This window comes from Ascidia mentula, chromosome 4 (genome assembly GCF_947561715.1).
Source record: "Ascidia mentula chromosome 4, kaAscMent1.1, whole genome shotgun sequence".
In the NCBI taxonomy this organism is placed as follows: domain Eukaryota; kingdom Metazoa; phylum Chordata; class Ascidiacea; order Phlebobranchia; family Ascidiidae; genus Ascidia; species Ascidia mentula.
In genome coordinates this window covers 4,773,779-4,796,151 of record NC_138569.1, presented here as the reverse complement: position 1 = coordinate 4,796,151, position 22,373 = coordinate 4,773,779, and the positions used below count along the sequence as shown (strand labels likewise).

General features: G+C 37.2%; 1 protein-coding gene across 3 annotated transcripts; it reads right to left on the bottom strand.

Annotated features, from left to right (window-relative positions):
• Positions 1–1,485: 1,485 nt before the first annotated feature.
• Positions 1,486–21,433, bottom strand: LOC145897000 (uncharacterized). Of its 3 annotated transcripts, none has more exons than XM_082985147.1 (41): positions 21,299–21,433; positions 19,445–19,630; positions 18,820–19,017; positions 18,395–18,589; positions 17,441–17,632; positions 16,990–17,178; positions 16,122–16,310; positions 15,068–15,322; positions 14,489–14,599; positions 14,298–14,417; positions 13,974–14,148; positions 13,778–13,884; positions 13,528–13,718; positions 13,113–13,200; positions 12,761–12,912; positions 12,544–12,700; positions 12,361–12,480; positions 12,162–12,305; positions 11,774–11,906; positions 11,124–11,193; positions 10,891–11,061; positions 10,473–10,701; positions 9,966–10,062; positions 9,548–9,679; positions 8,984–9,231; positions 8,497–8,611; positions 7,967–8,061; positions 6,979–7,124; positions 6,571–6,670; positions 5,811–5,887; positions 5,613–5,747; positions 5,117–5,251; positions 4,782–4,924; positions 4,388–4,523; positions 4,171–4,274; positions 3,974–4,113; positions 3,814–3,890; positions 3,453–3,569; positions 3,119–3,256; positions 2,747–2,907; positions 1,486–2,419 (listed from the first exon to the last, which is right to left on the bottom strand). In XM_082985147.1, the coding sequence occupies exons 1-41, from the start codon at positions 21,387–21,389 to the stop codon at positions 2,209–2,211; spliced, it is 5,970 nt and encodes a 1,989-aa protein (XP_082841273.1). In that variant the 5' UTR covers positions 21,390–21,433; the 3' UTR covers positions 1,486–2,208. The 3 variants fall into 3 exon arrangements, with proteins under 3 accessions (XP_082841273.1, XP_082841274.1, XP_082841275.1); XM_082985148.1 differs by having other exon boundaries at positions 9,551–9,679; XM_082985149.1 differs by lacking the exon at positions 21,299–21,433 and adding an exon at positions 20,644–20,729.
• Between the last annotated feature and the right edge of the window lie 940 nt (positions 21,434–22,373).

Here is a 22,373-nt window from a genome sequence, read left to right as displayed (position 1 = left end):
AAATATGTGTGCTGTGATGTTGTTTTGATAATTTACGCCCACGCGCTGTACAGGCTTAAACAAACTTCCTGCTGATGGTATTTCCCAATGCAAAAGTGACTGACGAAGTCTCCGTTCGCACACGATAGAACTGCAGTTAAGCAGGTTGCAAGTTGAATAACCTATCATTACTTGCACACGATGATAGACTGGAATATTGCGTAAAAAATGCATATTCTACAAACAGATTATGCAACTTACAACAATAATGGACTCAAGCTGCTGTGAACCATTTTTGATCAAAACGCATGCACGCGTGGACGAAGATTTTGAAGAACTACACTTGCAAAGTTGGCTAAACGCGATCGTTGCTGTGTATTTAGATAGAGTAGGGCATAGAAAAAACATTGCTCGTACGTAGCAGTTGTATAAAACACTTATGTAACAACTGTCGAATGTGTTACATTGGATGAAACGCATGTTTCGTTACAAGGCATCACAGCCACAGCAGCAACATAAGTGCACGAAGTACAAATCCCGATTGTGTGAAAGCGACTAACAAACAAACAAAAATTTTAAACTGGGCGAACAAGAAAATATATTATCACTGGAAAACTCCCTAAATCGCTGGCGAAAAGCTTAAATCGGCATAGGGCTGTTTGGTCCCGATGGATAAACAGACGAATCACTTTAATCAAAGGACTAAATGCACTCCAGTAGAACCTTGTGACAGCAGTCGTACAAGTACAAGTCTCAAACCATTCCAATGCGACAATCGCGGAGGCCTTTCACTTCTCTCATCACATCGACTCTGTTCTCACTTCTCAGCCGTTCGAGAGAGTTGGCGACGGCGCAGAAACCTCCTGTGCGAATTGATCCATCCCTAATAAAAACAAGTCAAGCTTGAAGAAGTGGTTGAAGATTCGAAATTTCAAGTGAGCATTGAAAAGCTATAATTCGGGCGCATTTATTGGCTCCACATTCTACAAAATTTTGTGGTTGGGGTACAGGAGTGCAAAAACATTTCAGTTTGATCAATTAGAGGTGTTATTTGCCATGATAAAAAAAGTTGTTTTCTCTTTGTAAGCGATTGTAGGACCAACCTAGGTTATTGCAAAATCATAGATTTTATTTAAACAAGAATACTGATAATACCATCAGGGCGAAATATATATATTCTTACGATTATAGGCGTCTTGGACAATGTTGTAACAACCTAGGTTAGTCCTAAAATCACTCTTTACGAAACTTTAAGTTTAACGTTCCCAAGACCAAATACAGTTGTCAGTGGGAGATTTATACGTTCATTAATATTCATTTTCTCGTTATAATCAATTGTTTTATCGATAAACAATTTTAATTGAACGTGTTAAAACAGGTAACCACCAATAATTTGCTCAGTTCGAGCGTAATCACTAATGGGCATTTTACAAAATAGTTACACCTAACCATTACGTTTCTGTGAACATTTCTGCCACTGTTCTGATTTCAACAAACAGAAAACTTATTTTCCTTTCATTAAAAACCACTAATACACAATAACCGGATACCGACAATTCAATGGAAAGATGAACAATGCAGCGATTTACGGAAAAACTGTATACAGTGATTGCGCTGGTGGTGATAATGTTGTCAAGCTTTGAAACCACAAGATTAGTGAAATTTTTTTGACATTTTTCAAATTGAAAGGTTTAAACTATCATGAGCGTAGAATTTATAACAGCTGGAACAAACACACAAATGGCAGTAAGAGAATCCCTGTAGCTTAGTGTTTGTCAATAATTTACACACAAGTATTGCACGTATTTCAAACCTACTTTGCACATGCGAGAAAACAGCGACAGTATAGGATAAAAATACATTGTACATCAGACGATGGCAAGAAAAGAAGTATGACTCATCAGAAAACTAACTTTGGGAATAATACAGCAAGTTCGATTGAAAAGGTTAGGGTTTGGTCGATCATATGTAACCCATTTTAGCGAGCAGGCAATTAAACACAAAGGGTCTTCTCAAGTCTAAGGGTTATGATGGCAACAGTGTTTTGTACAAATGCACAGTAAGTAAAAGGCACAACACAAAAAACAGGGTATGTATGTGAAAGTTGTTGAAGAAATAAAAAAAGACAGCATACTGTGGTCCACGGTTGGGAAAATATATAAAATACTTTCAGCCACTTTGGCCTAATACCTTATAGGTATAGTACATATGGTCAGAATCAACGCAAAATCACTTGAAATTTCCGTAAAGGTCAAACGACTGAATGTACTCCAGAACAACTTGATAGCAGTAATCGAACAAGTTGACGTCTCCAACCATTCCAGTGCGACAATCGCGGAGGTCTTTCACTTCTCTCATCACATCCACTCTGTTCTCACTTCTCAGCCGTTCGAGAGAGTTGGCGACGGCGCAGAAAACTCCTGTGCGACTCGATCCGTCCCTAATGAAGATATATAGTTATATAGCATGGTGTGGTTAAGGTATTAAGCAGTTTTTGACGACAAAAAAGGTCATCCTCCTGACATAATTGATAAAAGGCTCCTTGGTAATTTGCGACTCGATCCGTCGCTAATAAAATGAACAAGGTATTTAAGATTCGACTTGTGGCGAGAATTTTTACACGTGCCATAGCAGGACCCCAAAATTGCTATCATGAAATGCGTCACTGACACCGACTCAATTAAGTTTGGCATGATGGTAGTCTCGCATTAAACTTTTAGAATTAGAATATACCACGCACTGCATAAATTATCAATATTTTACCAACCTGCAATGGACGAGGGAGATAAACTTCTTTCCTCGTTCTTCGACTGCGTCGGTTTGGTAACTCCTCACTTTCTCTATCACCTCCAGAAGGACGGGGGGATCGGGTGGCACGCTGGCAGATCTCCAACTGTTCAACACGAACTGCTTCACCCGGAAAGGCGACTGTTAAATACAAATGGTAGCGAAGGGTTTATGAATTTAGGGTGTAAAACATGAATTAGCATGACTTATACGTGGGTAGAAAACATATTTTTGGAGAAAAACTCAATGCGACCTAATCGTGGCGCTTTCATATCCCCGTACATAGAATCTAGTCAAATAATTATCTCAAGAAGAATGATTTGCTTCACATTAAACAGTCTTCCTCATATACCGATTGCTTAATTCTCTTCACGTTCAAATCCCTCTCAAAGTAACCGTTGAACTTAGTTGACCCGGTTGTGGTGACTTGGAATTCTGGAAATCGGGCAACATTTTCTCTATCGGGCCAATACGGGCTGCACGACGACTCCTAGCGGAAAACAGTTTCAAAGGTTTGGCACGTAGTACTTAATATTACAAGCCTGACAGACCAGCAAAAAGGGATTGACGAACTTAGCACGACTAAACAAACTTATACACCAAACAACAATTATTTCAGTTAGGAAGTAACCAGTTTAAACAGTGTAACTCTGTAACATGTTGTAATGGACGTTAATATGAATTACCTGGTCAAGCATGACGATACATCGGATGTGGTTGTCGAACACACACCTCCAGAAACTGTTATGGTTGCATTGCGGGGGATTTTGAGCCACCAAGTAGTAAAACCCGTTGTTGTAAGCCTTGAAGAGAAAGTAAGTAGAGTAATTTCGGCAAGTTATTTGCTGTGGCCAAAGTGCCTACAGGTAAAGTTTTCCTGAAATGGCACCTAAAGGAGAAACATTTTTACGGCTCAATAAATTTTGCTTCACCGTTTTTTTTTCAAAAGTAGATGCTTCAAACCGTAAATATGCAAACTTAATTATTGCCAGTATCCCTACTGCCACCAATACGTATACAGCACTTTAAATCGAATTGTCAACTTACCGCTACACTTGAACCGTTTAAGTATGGGATTTCCTTGTCGGTGGTGAGCATTCCAACAAACGCCAGACTGTGGTCGTCTGAAAAAAAAAGATTTTTTTACAATAAATTATCATCACATTGATGCAAGGAATAAAGCCAACTGCAAAAAGACATGTCTCACAAGGCAGAATTTTGGGGTCGGAGTTGAAAGATTGGTTGATCGGTTTCCGTCCAACTTTCGTTTCGCTCAGGGAAGGTGGAATCGATTGGATGACGTCAAACTGGCAACTCAGTTTTAAGACGCGGGTAGATCGGTCGACCCTAGGTGGCGGTATGGAGGTTACATTTGTACGAGGAATTTACGCAATACAAACTAACCTCTTCAGTTGTTTATAGTGTTCAGGAAATTGGGATGCGTCCACATCAGTATCCCCCATTGCCTGTAACTCCACAATCAGCTTGTGGATCAGCACATATTGAGCCTGTATAGCGGTAATGTGTAAATTGAAAATGTGATGCTGTACCGCGGTATATGCTACTTAACCGAGCCGCAGCGAACAGTAACCAACTGTCCTGAATTTTGGCGGCAACTTACCAAGGTCTGAACCATGTCACATCTGTTAAGTCTCATGTTGTAAACGGTTTCCATGACGTTGATCCTTCCCTCGGCTTGAAGTTGCTCGCCTAGAATATCTAAAGCTATGAAGGTCCCGGTACGACCCACACCGGCACTGAAATAAAAACCGAAATAGTCATTGCGCTGTCGCAGTCCATGTTACTGCGTTGGTTTCAAGTTTTTCTTGTTTTAGCGCCAAGGGACACACAGTATACGGTTCTTTATTTTACATGATGGGTAATGCTCCATTGTTATTAGCACTAACAATTAGGCGCAATAACAAACATTTAAATAGAAATCATTCGCCATATCGTGTACTTTTACAGATAGCAAATTGAGTCGGTAGCTATACAATCTATACATTGTTTCGTACCTGCAGTGAACGACCATCGGTGCATTGTTTCCAGTCTGGGCTTCCACCGCTAGCTTATGAAGACGGAATATGGCAGAGGTAGTGTGGGGAATGCCGTGGTCGGGCCAACCCAGGTACTGAAACTGTCTGATCTTCATCGGGTTCTGCGAAATTTGAACATTATACTCGTTCCACTTAGTTGTTGCATGAATGTGTTTTCTGTTACATGGCTGTTGTAACGATCATTCATATTTATAGGGTTCAATGGTCGCACAAAAATTTGTTTTACTGGGGTTGCGAAATAAAGAGGTTTGAAAGCCACGGTCTGTTCTATTGTGATATTTTCCAAAAGTTACCCGTAAACGTGGCACGGTGACTTGAATGATTCTGCATATGACGTCACCACAGATGGACTCGTTGGTTGTCGTCACGCCAAAGTCTCCGTAATTCTCCTCTGCGCCCACGTCAGCCCAGTACTTGTGGCATTTTTTCTTCAGTAAAAAGTTACGGTAAAACTGTTTTGTTGCAGGATATTAAAAAATAAGTCTGCCAGTTAAATCAAAATAAAATGGCATCGCAGACAAGGACATCCAAGCTACATCAAGGAAGCGCGAGATACGAAAAATATAGCTGCCAGTGAGGTTTCAACTCACGACCTTGTGTGCACCGATCAATGCTCTATCCGACTGAGGTACCAAAAAACACCATATAAACAGTGGCTTTAATTCAGTGTTCTTGCAATGCATTGGCTTTGACGCTAGTGTGCCTTATGGTGGAAATATGGCAGCTGAGATTAGCAAGTAAGCGACGGCATGCGAGAACATAAATTGGTCCTGTGTTCACGGTAGTTACCTTGTATCTTTCTTCAAGCTGGGTAAGCATCACTATCACACTGCAGTTATTTTCCGTCACCATCCGCCAGAAGTCGCTGCAGGTCGCAGGCAACGGACCTTGCGTAGCGATGAACTTTTTCGGCCGCGAATAACCCTGCGAAAATGGCGTGATCAGGGTTACGCGAGGTCATTGTGGGGGTCATGTCACAAGTCTTACGTCTATATAAGAAGCGTTGATGTAATCGGATATTTCCTGGGAGCCAATTTTTCGCAGGACAACTCTTGCATTGTCGCCTTTGTAGGAAAAAGGAAGATTGTTTAAAGTCTGTTCATTTTAAACAGAAATAAATACGATATATTTCTACAAATAAAACTGTTGAACAACATAAGCACGGGCTAGTCAGACTATATTTGGGAATTATTTTACATATGCGCTGACACACTTGCTACAGACAACCCAATCATCGACATTACGTGGTTGAAATTTGCATCATTTTACATTGCCTTCTACGTCAGGTACCGAAAAAAGCCTCGGTGTTGTTTAAAGGGTTTGTCATGTCTGAAATGTCGTCGTACGCAATTAAACTTTGCATGATTTTGTCAACATTCTGAGAATAAAGAAACTGGCTCATACTGTTGAATACATTGACCAACCGCGTCATTTTCAACTGATGATGGAATAAGTTCTTACCGAAACGTTTTTTAATGAATAGAACCGGTAAAACAACTAACGCGGACTGGAGCTTTACCCGCGGTTGAGCAACACTGGTTTAGATGGTTTGTAATGTCCTTAATGCCGTATGCCATTAAACGCATGGGTTTTCTACAGAGTGATGCAATGCATCGACAAAAGCCTAAAACCGATCGCGAATTTCATACAGTGCAGAAGGAAGCGATGTGTTAACGCAAGACTAAGGTTTCACAAGCCAAACCTGAGTCACCACGATGAATGCCAAAACGAAAGGTATCGAACTTACTAGGAAGAATATTCTTGAATCGGTTCTTTCCGTGAGGCTGGGCACGTTTTCCATATTCGGTGTCGATGCGCGCTTTACTCACCAACCCTGGCATCATTTCCTGAAGGTAAAACAATAGACAAAGGAACACTTCACCTTTGAGAAATAAGTGAAACAATAGACAAGAAACGCTGCAGGTTTCAGAAAGTTTCTCCAACGATGCAACAAAAAAATGCTTTTGCAAAATTTGACAACGTAATTGCCGACCGTTTTGCAAAATATTACAATTCCATGAGCTGGACTAACGCGGGTTCATAAGTATTTACGAGTTCTAGCACACATAACAGAACATATTGGTATTTAGCTATATTTAACAACGCAACAAAACAAGCATATTTTCCCATTGCTGTATTACCGCCGAAGACCTACTTTGAATTCACGTCTGAACAAACGATCATCATTCGCCCTGTGGTCTTTGTAAACAGCCAGCAGCGAGCCTTCGTTAATTGAAAACTGGCCGAGATCTTCAACAGATAGATCATGGTCGTCCTCTCCACTCTCGCTTTCAAACGAATCTATCATAAAAAAATGCTTCCTAAATGAGACAACGGCTACTGGCATTTATTTTAGGCCGAAATGTTGTATGCTCAAAATGACCCACGTAAAGAGCGGAAAATTTGTAATCTTTTTGCCTATTCGTCATGTCCCGGATGGATTTTTTCGGCGCACACGGTTGTGGCAAAATTTGCTTCGCAACTGCAGTGTTCCCTACTCCTGGCCTTGCGACAAATTTGAAAGAATAAAATGTTGCCTCTGATCGAACAACAATTTTAAGTATGTGCAAAAGAGCCATAATAATCAATGAGAGCTGAAGGAAGGTGTGCACACTGATTCGACCCAAAAAGTCTCACCAGTGCAGCTAGTGATTATGGTCGTGGGTTGGCTTTTAGACCAGGCATACAGATTATTACTTTAGTTATTTAAGAAACGTAACGTTTCAAGACCATGCAGTTGCCTCAGAAAAAATTTACTCGGAGGTTACTTAAATGAAATTAAGTTTCCCAATTACCACCGCATGGTTCTTTGCATCATAAAATTTGTCAGTTTTAAATAAAGCTACAACAGCATTTAACGCGAAGCATGTGTCTATATTGGGTGAATAAGGTCTGGGCGCCCGATGAGCACACCCATAGTCACACATCCTCAACTTTGGGTTTCGAACGTTGTTTGTAGTTTCATTCAGTGAAAGCTGATTGCAGTCATAGTTTCAGTTGTCCCATTAATCTCTTTTCATTTTTATATTTAAACAACACGCAAAACTTTTAGTGAAACTCAGTTTAAGAGACCCTGGCGCAGACCGAAAACTACCCAACACAATGCTTGTGGGCAAGTTTGAGACAAAGCATTCTATTTTTACCTTCGTTAGCACTTCCTCGTTGCATGGGCCGCATAGGCTGCCCGTTCCTGGGCGGTTTCGCCTTCCTGCTGGAGCGCATACGTCGTTGAATCGGCCTAGAATGTAGAGTCAGGGTAAGATTTGTGCCGTTTTTCACGAATTATGTCTCAGAAAATAGAAATCTGATTATTTTGGACTTTGGTCGAAACACAAGCTTTGATTTCTCATCTAAAAGTGCCCGCTTTTCATAAAATACAGACTTAGATTTATTCTACCACACCTAAATCAAAGCCAACTTCAAGACAAATATCAAAATACATGCAATTAAAATTACTTAATGAAAATGCCAAGAGTTGGAAAAAATGCTGGTAGCAGATTTGAGCTGGTCAGTAGCAGATAAGAAATATTTTAATTTAAAAAAGAAAAAAAAAAGTTGGAAATGATGATATGACGCGGTTCTATATGTTTTTAAACTACCAGTGTTTTAAAAACAGCAAATCCTCGCTGTTTGCCCCAAAAAAGGTAATGTACGATAGATTCTAAAACCCCACCTTCGGTAGACGACGGCAACAACAACAACGGCAATAAAAACGAGAACCAAGATCGCCATACCAGCGTAGAGGCCTGCGTTGGATGTTGGCTGAGGGGGAGACGGAGATGAGGAGGCTGAACCAAAATAAACGAACATAGCCTGAATTTCTCCAATGGCAACGAGGCTACAATTTCGTTTGATAGTGCATGCGAGGTGACGAAAGCCATGCGTTGGCACGCTTTGGGTGGACAAGAATGTTTCGTATAAAATTTACATACATGGCATAGACATTTGCCGATGTACACATATGATTAAATTGTGTTACGGTAAAACACATTTGCAACTTGTGTTGGCTCAACACGCGAGGTTTCGTCGTAAAGAATATTCTACATTAATTTTTCAAGAAAAATTGTATGTTGTGCATGTCGATTTTATATATTGCAACAGCAAGAAAGTTATTCACGAGCCTTATACGGCGTTGTAAACATAGGACAAACGCGACTCACCTATAACGGGTTGGGATAAGGGACTTGGTGTGTAGATGGGTTCGTATCTTCCTGGGTTGGAAGTAATAACGTAATACTGGTACTTAGAGCCTGCTTGCAAGGGACGGTTCATTCCTACGATTACCGCGGGACCGACGTTCCTACGATTCCGCGTTTGGTTCGTGCAACCGCCGAGTGACAAAACCTTTTGAGGATCACAACATGACGTAGAACCGTCGCCTATTGTGACGTCACTGGCGTTTCCAAACCTGAATATTTGTAAGGATAAGATCAAAGGTGTTGGTAAACGTAATGGTCCGAAATATTGCACAAAACACTTTTTGATGACTTAGAAAAATACTGGTACACATGGACATTGGTTTATTGTTATATATTAGAAATATTACACTTTTTCATGTTTTTTCGGTTGTTTATCACCGTGTGATAATTTCGGTTCTGGGTATAAACTATTTAAAGCAGCGAACAAATTTGTTTTCAAATGTTTTAAAAATGTTTGGTGTTAATTTTTTCTGATATCTTTGATAACAGTTACTCCACAAAAAACATTTAAGCTAGATTTTGCACCACCTAATAGCAGCAGCAATGTAGTGTTGGCCGTCTTGCACAGCTTCGTTGCCTTGTTTCAGTTCGGTTATATTAAGCGCTGAACTGTTTCCCGACCCGTTTATGACCTTTAATATCACCAGCAAGATGCAGCTTAAAACAACAACAATAGGATTATTTACCTCCCGTACGTTGATTATCATGTATCTTGGCAATGTATTATAACAATACTATAACTAAAAATATGTTATAACTAATGTTCACTATTATGTGTCTGTCAACATTAACAAATATGCGTTGTCCAGATTGCTGGAAAAGCGCAACTCTGGGTTTGTGCAGTTATAAAAATCAATGTTCCAATTTCTTCAAATCAGTTGATCGGAATCACAACACATTATGTCAAGTGCAAGACGGCTTAAATTCCGTTGCATATTGTTACCTTATTGGTCCGTTTCTTTCACTGACTGAAGGCAACCGAAATTTCGCTCCGTTTGTTAAGGTTGCTGGGGCGGGTGGTAACGACACAGAAGATGGTCCTGTAAAGTAATAGTGACATAAAAACATCCGACTGACACAGGCGTTTTAACGAGGTTTTAGCGTAACCCTTTAAATGTAGCATAGTTCACAAACCTGAATCAACGCCAAATTCAAGACAAACACCAAAGTTCATACATTTAAAATTACTGATTAAATTATATCGATGAAAATTGATAAAAGTAGCAGATTTAAGATAGGAGATAATTAGGAATTAGAAAAAGCAAATGGGAATTTCTCATAATATGCAGATATAAATAGATAATAATGATAATAATGTAAAACAGATAATAATGTATAATTTCCAACCTACTGGAAAAATGACAAGAAGTTCTTATAAAACATTAAACATTTGTGTTGGTATATAAACTGAAAGTTTGCATAGTTTTCAAAACAGTCATTGCAGTACAACCTGCAACGTTTGTAACACAGCTTCCATTGGCGTTTGAAATCACGGCTGGCACAATTCCCGTACACTTGTTCAAGGGCACTGCAGCAACTTTCACTAGATATTTAGTGTTAGGAGCCAGGTTCTGGATGTAGTACAGTGACGTACTCGCATTAATGTTGGATATGATTGATGTTTTTAAGGTTGGAGTAAAAGATGGCCGCTTTTTTCGGAGTGCCTCAGTGTACGTAATCTGTATATAGCACAAAAATACTACTCAATAAAATTTGGATTAATAAATGTTTTTTGCTATCAAGATTCTTAAATAATCTAACAAAATGAGATGGCATGCAATCCATGAAGTTAAACCAACAGCCGAGACTTGAAGAAAAAGTTCCCACTAAAAAACGGTTGTTTCAAATTTATACACTATAGCACAAACCTCAAAGGAAGCGACGTTTGGGTCTGTGACGTAATCAGGCCATTTAACCCTGCAATTTCCATTCTTAATAACAATACTCGGTTTGGGAGGCTGCAGGGTGATAAGAAGTGGAGTCACTGAATGAAACTGGTTCGGTTTGGAACGCTGGCAACCCTCGTACAGTGGCATCACCTGTAAAATGCGACATAATCTTCGTACCTGGGGTGAGGCTTACAGTGGAATATTTTATCTACCGCAATTTGATAAACTTTTCCCGATTCAAGATTAGAGATTGTTGTTTTGTTTTCTCCCGATGGAACGACTCTAAAAATGATAATACCTTGTAAATCTTCATTAAACGAGACACAAGTTGGCCAGTGAACAGTTTGATATTAAATTCTTTGTTGAAACGTTTACATGGCAAAGTACGTTGCAAACGACCTGAAAATTTTGGTAGCATGTGGTAGCAAACTCGTGGGTTGTTACACATTTTGAAAGATAGACGATGTTGGCTCATGCACATTTTTGCACTTTTTGTGTTATTGTTAAATTGGACAACACTTTAATGCCACACCCTAAAAAGGATAACTACAGTCAAGAAATGACGCAACAATCAGGTCTACTGTAGGACATTTCCACTTCGAGTTGTTTACGTATATAAATGATCTCGTGTGGTTTAAAGGAGGGCAAAGAAGCGTAATGTTAGCCTTCATGAATTCAGTCAATATACATGATACCTTCCACCCCAACTGTCAAGAGTTTTTTCTCCGTTCTCTCGATCTTGGCGATGCAGAAAGCAGACACAGTATAAGATGATGACGTGTCAGGGTACACACAGAAACTGTGTGCGCCAATATGTTCGACTAACGCTCAGCTACGGCTTTTAAAATAGTTGTCAACTAACTTTGATTGGTTGTTGTAAAAAACTTTGTGAGGAAACGAAGTTGATCCGCGATCAAACTTCCAACTGATGTGAATCTTTGAACCATCACAATCATCTCCATTCACACTTGCCACGGAAGTTGGTGCAGTCGGTACTACAAAACTTGCTTTTTAATTGTTTCAGTGTACTACAAAATAATTCAAGAGCTAACAAGCAGTGTATCTGTGTGTTGCAACGTACGTAAGTTTCCAATAAAAACACACGATTGAATTTGGAACGATAATTTAGATTTGCAAATTAATATTAACAGGGAAAAAAACATAATGAAGTTATTTTGGTGAAAAGGTTTGGTCTTCAACAAGTATATTCATTTGAAAAATTGGATATTGTGGAATATACACGAAGGTACCTGAGCAAAGTGGTCTTCCAGAGGAGGAACTGGACAGCAAAAATCTTGAAGTGGAATAGTCAACAAGCGTACATGAGCTTGTTGCTGCACTTTTCTTCCATGGGGAAGAAGAAGAAATCCAAAACCATGTATTCAAATTAAACTCTAAACAAAAACGTTTCAAACAAGTGCGCTTACAATTGAAAGTGGGCAGACTTACTATTTTTGATCTTCACAAGTTCTGCTTCGTTTTGAACAATCGACAGAGACAAACCATAACTATCACAAAAAGATGTTGCACCAGTACATGTTGTATACTGTCTTCCAAACAAATATGTTTCTGAAACACATTTTGTTCATTGGTAGTGGAAACTAATACCACATACGTATTATAAACACATACGTTTTGTTATGGTGTACACCTGACTCAGTACTGGAGATGGATCGATGGAATTAGTCGCATGACATTGAAATTTTTGTTGAACCATATCCTGGCACAATGTTCCATAAACCGTAAGAACTGCAGTTGTTTGGTAACTGTGATTTGAATACGTCACACTCTGTAAACAGAAAAAGTGTTGCAAGGATGAACACACAACATACAAAACATCCAATAGTACCTGGTATTGACTTGTTTGGGGTAAATTTGTGCTATTTGAAAATTTCCAAACCACTGAGGGTTTGGGCCCACCATTAAACTTGCAAGAAAATGTTGCAAAATTTTTAATTGTAATGATATTTGTATTGGCATTCCATACTGATTCGGAACGTCCTGGAATGAAAATAGTTGTCAGTAGACATTAATTGGGTACCCTTTTTTGCCAAAACTTGTGAGATTATAAATTGTCCAATGACAATATATAAGCTTATTTCTGTGACAATAATGCACAATACTTTAAACTAAGATAGCAAAAATGACTTGATATTTAAAATCTCACAACACACTCTATAAAAACCTTAAAGGTTACCAACCTTGCACAGTAATATTGGTGGAGGCTGTAGTGGTTTGTCCATTTACAGTGGCTGAACATTTATATTTACCGCTATCACGGAAGAGTGGCTACAAAAAGTTATAAAACATCAAAAATGAAAACATTTTCGTTGCATGTTAAATATTAAGACAACAAGCCTCTGATTTGAGTCAGCAGATTTTTAGAAAAATCGATTTTGCTTATATGCTACAAACATCATGTGCCATAAGCTAATAAACCTGCTGACATCAATTAGAGGCTTGTTGCTTCCTTAAAACACATAAAATGATTTGAAAAAAAGACAATGCCTACAGAGGCCAGATCATTTTTGTTGCAGATAGAAGATTTTAGAACAAAAACCACAAACACAAAATGTGAACACAAATATGAACACAAGAATCATAGCAGGCATTTACCTGGTTAAAATGTAAACAAGCCTTGTTTGAAGATTTAAAAAATGTTTGGGAAATGCGACTCATGGGCAACGAAACCCATTTAGGTTCTGGCAATGGATTTCCATAACCTGTGCACCCAACTGCACAGTTTGTTATATTATCAAATCGATTAACAGTAAAGGATTCAGTTGAAACCACCACACGGGCATTTTCTGTTATTTATAAATAAAGTGTTTAACTAGAGTAACTTTTCAATGAAAGTTTAACCCACCAAGCACATTAATATCAATATATTCTGTTATACTGATGCTTGTTGGAGGACCAATACTGCATGTGGCTGAAAATCTGGTGCTGTTTTGCAAAGCAGTATTTGATACTCTGAAAAAAGTTTTTTTTAGGGTATAAATCCATTTTTTGTAAAAACTGTAATTTAAATACAAAAGTGATGGTAATAGTTTACGACTTACAAATATTTGAAGGTTCTGTCTGTAAGTGACATTTTAGACCAATTGTGGGTTGTTGAGCCCATTGTCAAGTGACAATTTACTTGTTTTGTCAATGGATTGAGCACTCGAACATTAATTGTCAAACTTTCACCTTTTTTCACGTTCACATGTGATTTTGTTTGAATTGTCAAAGTTCCTAAAAGTGTTGACCAGCAAAGATTGCATGTTGATTGTTTAAAAAAAACAAGTTAAATTTAGCATCAGATTAGAATAAAACAGTTAAAACATTAGCAAATACACAACATATTGTTAAACAGTACAAAAAATACATATTTTCACACATACTTGAAGTACACCGTGGACCAAAGTAGTAATTTGTACAAGTACAAGTATAACTGCATCCTAGTGGCTGACAAGTCCCACCATTTGCACATTGGTGATTTGTACAACTAGAATATCCAGTCACTGCATAGTAAAACAGTACAAAGCTTTAAATTATAAAAACAACACATTGCTCCATATTAGTCATATTCTACCTTTCTTTTCACAAACAAACTTTGCTGTTGTTCCAGTGCAATCATATGCATAAAGGTCATTGTGTACTTGTTTGGAAATCACAGCACATGTAAGTCCACTTCTACCAGCAACTAAATAAGCAATATCATATGATGTGATTAATAAATTTTAATATACAATATTAAAATTTAATATTAGTTGGGATTTTAATATACAATATCATACGATAAACCAGGGGTCAATGAGCAGCACCATGACATAGCAAGTGATGTCAAAATTTTTAAACTTGCATGTTACTTCAAAAAGAATGTGAAGTGCCCTGGATTCTGACATTCACCATCAACAATTGCAGGTTTATCTATATTAGTGAAGAAACATAAATAGTCACCCAAACATATTATACTGTCACATACTACACAACCAATATCAGTAAATGCACTTGCTTCATACATATATTTGTGATTCCCTCGCACAGTATTATCAGTCACAATCAAATATGACTCAAGGCCAATATTTCAAACACTTTATAGCATTATTTTAATTTTATCTTTTAAAATGTTGTAAACTGTATAGGTCAGAATACAACATTACACCCTTACAATTTGGAAGAGAGGTTTTTCCTTGTAGTAATGTGTTGTCATCCCATTGCCACATTCCATCTTTTTTGGAAAGACCAATAAAATACCAAGACGCTGTTAACTGGTCTTTAACATTAGAAAATGTATTGCTTGAGGATAAAATTGCCAATCTTGCACTTTTTTGAACACAAAAGTTGACAGCTTTTGTGTGTGTTACTTCATTTGGTGATATGAAGTATTTACATGATGGATAAGCAGTTAGTCTTCTCCAGTTGTCTAAAAAAAGTTATCATAATGATTTTATCCAGTTCTTGCAACAAAAATTTATTTACAAACAGAATTTGCCATTATTTTCGTTTTACTGAGTTTTTTCAAAAAAACAGGCTCGAGAAATCCCCACATAAATTACAACTCTGGATTTGATGTTACATCACAAAATCAAAACTTGGTTTTTAGCAACATCACAGAGCTAGTTAATGTAAATGTCAGAGTATTTACAAAACTACAACATACATTGATTTTAAATTAAAGTCCATAAAAGTTAATAAAACAGAATTTAGGGTGATGAAGAAGTCTTATTTTCTTATACAAACAAAATGTTAAATATTTTTTTATAATCGGTGTGTACTGAAGCCAGTTGTAAAACACAGCAGCTAACATATCAAGTAAACTTATTAAAAGTTAAACAACTAATAAAAGGGAAAAGAAAACATATTTTCCTTCTCATATATTTCATACATCTTATATTGTTCATACATTTTACCAAACATTAAAGGTAATACACTGCTTCATACAGGTTTGTTTTTATCGGTAGAAGAACATAGAAATCACATCCAAATACTGGTATAAATATTGCAGTATATTTAACTTTTGTAACCTACTAACAATATATTTGCTGTGGGTTCTTTTTTACTACTGTTATTTAGTATCAGGCACCCTTTACATAAAATTATTATAATTTAAAGAAATTCGTTCATCGGAAACAGTCAGAAACTAGCTTTTATGTTATTCAACACATTCTCATCTTTTTTCAAACAGAAATTAATTTTCAACCACAATACAAAATACATCTTACATCTACAACTGGGTATTCCATTACTCCATCCACTTTCTGCACAGGTTGAAGTTTTTGCTCCAAACACTATGTAGTCAGAATTTGAACAGGAAAATGAACACTTGGTACCAAATGGACATTGTTGTATGCCACTGCATTGTGGGCAACCAGCTACCAATCTGCTTGCTTGAGGTCGTGAACAAGTAATTGCTGCAAAAAGTACAACCATAAACAATGTTTAAAACATCCCCAAAAAATCTAATTAACATGCAGGTGCAACTAGAGTCGTTCTACCTTCTGTGTTCAGTTCCTGTTGCTCAATTAAAACCATTGCAATCTACATTAAGTCATATCTATAATTTAGGATTAGGAAGTGTTTACCGCTTACCAGCCTTTTCTGAATGCAAGCAGAATGTAAAAGGTGCAACTGTTGACATTAGTGTAGATAAAAGGTAACTAATCCATAGTAATTATAGAATCCTAGCTTTATCATGTCAAAGGTAAACAAGAGTCTACCAAATTCATTCTGTAAAGGTATTGGACTTAAAATAATGTAAGACTAAGACAGTAGACAGACAGGAAAAGTAAAAGTTATTTCAATGAGTATATCACAAAAATATAGTATGAGTGTAATTTGTTTTTTGTAATATTAGTGCAGCAATAACTAAAACAGCCGTCGACCGATAATGTTTAAGTGAGCTGCAGACAGGACCACTTTTTTGACCGATTCGGTCTCATCATTGTAGATCTGGTGACTTACCACAAACCTGCCAGCTAAATATACAGGAAAAACTTTAAATTATGAAGTTTCCGTCAGTTGTTGGGTACCAGGCTAAGAACAGTAAAGGTACCAGGCTAAGAACAGTAAGTTTGCAGGAGTAAAAAATACCTGTGCACTGGACAGCTGTTTGAGTCCACCCAGATCTTGTACAACGAGAACTTGTTGTGAATGGGCTTAGTTTGTAACCAGAGGAGCAAATAAAATAACATATTGTGTCATAAGTGCATGAACCATCATTACATGGTGCGTTGCAATCGATTGGTTGCATATTAGTACTTCTTTGAAGTACTGGACATCCTGCAAAAAAGCAAAATCTAAATGTTTTTTTCACTATCAATATATATTATTTGATTGTACTGATTCTCTTTTGAAACAAATCTGTTTATTTCTGCACAACACCTGTTTAAACTTTTTGGTTTATCATGAAAGTCTTTGTAAACCCTTAATAACCCTTCTTTCCAGATTGAGCAATGCTGTACTAATCAAAATGGTGCTCAAAAAAGTTTAGAACAGATTTATTTTTCCAACTAAGTCAGTTAGTTTGCACTCAATAAAATACCTGTGCATTGAGGAGCTTTTTTATCCCATCCAGAACTTACACACCAGGAACCTGCTGTTGAACTTAGTTTGTAACCAGGGGAGCATGTAAATTTACATCTTGTGTGGTAGTTGCATGAGGTCGAAGTACATTGTCGATTGCAAGAAACTAATTGCATATTAGTGCCACGTTGCAGTGCTGGACATGTGATAGCTGTTAATCAAAACAATCCATTAAAAATTTGTCTAGTTGAACATTATCCACAACCATTAGCAGGGTTGCTTACTTTCAGGAAAATTAAAAAGTGCTTATTTATAAGCATACTGTGATAAATGTGTTACAGCAAGCTTTGATGACAAAAAAGGTCATCTTGTGTTGTAATTCATAATGAGCTCCTTTGGCAATTTACCAAGTGAGTAAATAAAAATCATTTTTAACCAAACAGGTCATCAATAAGCAAATTTTTTGTCTTGTTCATAGGTAGCGCAGGCCATAAGGGCAAAAAATTGGTCAGTCATGACAATGGCAAAAATTACACTCACAAAAGATATGTCAGCTTGAGCAATGCAACTTACGATTCATTGATTTAGTCCTTTAAGTGCTAGTTTGCAACACAAATAATTTCCAAATTAAGTTACATAACATTGTACAACTTAGCTAAACCTTGAAATTTAGGTAATTTAAAATAAAAATGCATTTTGATGCAATAGAAAATACATTTTTTAATATTCACGCCTTATCCCACTTGACTTAGACACAACACCTAAACTGTTGATGCTGAGATAGAGTTATGTGATTGTTTGACAATATGTAGTCTGATTGTCATTTAAGCTTACGTTTTTTCTTTCCTACAGATATTCAAGGTATTTTTTGTCCAAACTTACAATGTTTGAAAATCTTAGATATGCCTCAGACAAACACCTGGAATACTTTTTGGTCGTATTAGGACTATAAGTTTGTAACCAAACCAAATACCTGTGCACTGAAAAACTGATGAAGACCATCCAGAATTTCCACACTGAGAACTTGTTGGTGAACTTGATAGTTGGTAGCCAGATGAACATGAAAACCGGCACATTGCCCCATAACCACATTCACCACCATTACATCTCGAATCGCAAGATACTATTTGCCTGCTTGTGCTTGGTTGAAGTGCTCGACATGTGATTGCTGTTAAACAAAAAAATTTAAACAACCTTCAGTTGAACCTCGCTCATAGCTGTAAGGGTTAAATGATTTCTTGAACATTTTTCATACTTATATTTTTCATACTTTTCATACTACCTTTATTACACTGGACTTCCACCATGTTAAAGTTTATAAATGTAAATGATCATTCAGACAAACTTTAACACCTTTATGTTTGTAATATCAATACAGTAAGCTTGCAGCCAAACCACCTGTGCACTGGGGAGGTAATCGAGTCCATGTGGAACTTTTACAAACAGAACTTCTTGTTGTTATTGGGCTTAGTTTGTAACCAGGGGAGCAAGTAAAATAACAAGTTGTATTATACGAACAAACACCAGCACTACAGGGTGGGTCACAAGAGACTGGTCGCATGTTTGTGCTTGGCTGCAGTGCTGGACATGTGATTGCTGAAAACAAAACAAGAAATTAAAAATAATGAAGTATGATAAATTTAGAAATTTAGGGGGAAATGAGTTACATGTGCACTTGAATGGTTACAGCATAATTGAAATGTTAAATAAATAATGTTCTGTAATAAAGCCTTATCATTGCTATGAATTGCAGGTTTTCAGTAGTAGGCAATTTTGAAATAACTAAAATGGGGTGGACAACCTGGCCCAAATATCCCCCAAATTTTTTTTATCCTCAACACCAACCAACCAACAACAAAATGGTGCAATTGCTTCATTAACAATTTAAATTTTGGCACAGGTTTATTTAGCAATATTTCGGACAATATTTTCATTTAAAATTGACAACCCATCCGAACAGTACATTTTCTATATATTTTTTGGGAAAATATTGGGAATCTACAGTTATTCTTGCTACACTTGCCTACGCATTGTGGTTCTGGGCTCCATACTCCATTTGTGCATGTTCTGTTATTGACTGTTATTGTGTAACCTGACTGGCAATGGAAGTCACATATTTGCCCATCGTTGCATGAAGATGTTAGGCACGTACACCCAGGAGATACTTGAAGTGGCGACGACACAGCAGGTGTCGTCAATGATGGACATACTGGAAGGTGAAAGTATATTCAGATACAAGTGATAAAGAAAATGTCTTACAAATAAAATTGTGTTCTGTTTCTTCAACAAACAAGTACATAATATTCAATTGTACAAACATGCAACAAGTTATGCTTGGTTGATGGTAAAATACTAATACACTTGGATACAGAGTTTTTGGCAAAATCCACATATCTGTCTGTGCAATATACAAATTTATGTACAAATGTTAATAGTTGGGTTTAAACAGGGCAACCACCAGCTATTTTTGTCATATTGAAACAATACACCAAGTTATAGCATTAGTATTCGCACAGACTTCTATGTAACATAGGTTCATATGTAAATCAAGTTTGCCGAAAACTCTGTGACCCGGTGCTTTATGTTTCATGTCAACATTGGGTCCGATGTCACAATGCTGCAGGTAAAAATTGCTTGAAAATGCATTGGTATAGAAAAGGTTCATCAATAACATGAATGCAGTGCAGCGAATAACCTTTTTGCAGAAACATTTTTATGTTTAGGCAAAGCAGAAATTGTCAAAGAATGTAAGTACGAAGCACCAAAATATAAACTTATGTTTAGATGAAGAAAAAAGCTTTTGGAATTAATGGCAACTAACACATCTGGCAGCTACTTTGCTTTAGTGTGCACTTTCATTATGACAATTTAGTCTTGATAGCATCGAAAGTAACAGTAGATGGACACTAAAATTTGGATATTATTTGCAGGACTTCCAAACCGACCTAGAGAATTAGGAGAACACATTTATTGATTGAGTGACTTGTTTCATTTTCACCCCAGCAAAAGCGCACGTCACAGCCGTGCAACCGCTAGACGCGATAATTGCCAGACGTTTTTCTTTGCCTACACAAAAGTTTCTGGTGCTTGATACATACGTTTCTCGATAATTTCAACTTTGTCTATGTTTGAAATTTTCCAAAAAAAGGAGTTACTGCTGCGCTACACGCGTTTAATCAAACAAGTTCGATCTATGTCAATGCATTTTCAGCCCATCTTTACCTGCAGCATTGTGACGTCAGACCCATTGATGACGCGAGGTCAGTACCATAAATTAGTGTTTTCTCGAATGATGAGCAAAAAAGAATTCATCTCCGGAATTTCCCCAAAGTGAAAAAGATGTTAATCGCCGACAATTGATATAAGTGCACTATACGAGTCCCATAGAGATCAGACACGACGGCCCATTATAGTATTTTACAGTGTCGAATATTGTTTTAACGCGAATGAATTCACGCATAAACAAATTAATTATTACCGGTACAGTTTCATATTTTATTTTTAAACATTTAGCTGGGATTGGAAACTTTTGATTTTCGTTTTTCTTGTAGTAAATTCTTATTGCATCTCTTTTGCAAGGTAACAGTTATCCTATGCTTTAGCTTTGTGCTAACGTCACTTGTGTTTATTAAGCGTTGTTTTTTGCTTGCAATAAAAAAACAAATACATCATCGCGCGTTGGATCAAAGAATGATAAGAGTATTTTATGTTCCATGAATATTGTAAACAAATTCACAATTTTGAAATGTATGCGGTTAATGTACTTAAACTGAATGGCAACAGCCCCAACACGTAGGACTCTTCTGCCGAATTTTTTATGCCTATCAGCTTTAGCAATTAACAATGTGAACAAGCTTCTTATAATTTTAAGAAATACCATTATCTGTAGATTTCGTAGTTGTGTTGACTTTGTTTGGCTCACAAGGAACTGACAAGAACACAACGGTGAAAACCAACGATAGAAGCATATGTCCAGGCTTTGAAAGTATATAAAAGCAAATCGTGTATCTGTTTTCCTGAGAAAAACACCCTTGAATATAATATTCATTGAAAAAAAGTATCGAGGATAAATCTTTACCACCAATATCTTTATATCTGTATAAACTTATTATACTGCACCAAAATACTAAACTGTGTTTATCTCCTCTTAACACAAACCCTCAAAAATTCTAATGAGTACAATCATCAAATTCGCCCGGTTATGGAAAGGCGGCGGCGACGCTACTTTCTAAGGCCTATTGTTTGCTTGCCTTTAAAAAACTCCCTCTTTTTTGCTTTAAGGAAGTAAACAGCAAAATGCTCATTGTTTGATATCATTGTTTCGAACCAACCCCAGCGATGACTTATAGCACGTGAAGTTAAAAAAGCCATAAAGCGTGCGGCGGAAGTCGCTCGTCGATTCGTCTTCTTTACTTTCATTCTTGTGGTAGGACAAACACAAAGCGAATCAAACTTGCCTCATTCGATCTACGTGAACATTACACCAACGATTTACATACAAGAGGTATAGCCTACTCACCTTTGTGTACATCGCACATTGCTTACCAACTTAGAATTAAGGGTATTGACGGTTTTGCTAAATACCAGGAAAATAGTATAGTACTGCCTTGGAACTTGGAAACGCTCAAATAGGATGTGGTTTTATGGGTTTTTGGTGGCAATGCAATATATTTGATTAATGTTCTTTCCGAATGACAATTTCCGATTTTTCATATGGCATAGTTGATGCATGTAGGCCATAGGCGTATATCCGGGACAAAATATTTTTACATTTTCGAACAAAATCAACCCGCGTGCCATTTTCAAGCCAATGGCTTGCCTAAGTTAGCATGTATGCCCAATTTTATGGTTGCTTGTCATGAAGAGAGAGATTTACACACCAGACATGGGTTTTCCTGCTTCTGCAATGTGATTGTCATGGTCTACTGCAGTTTTAGGAATTTCGTTTGCTG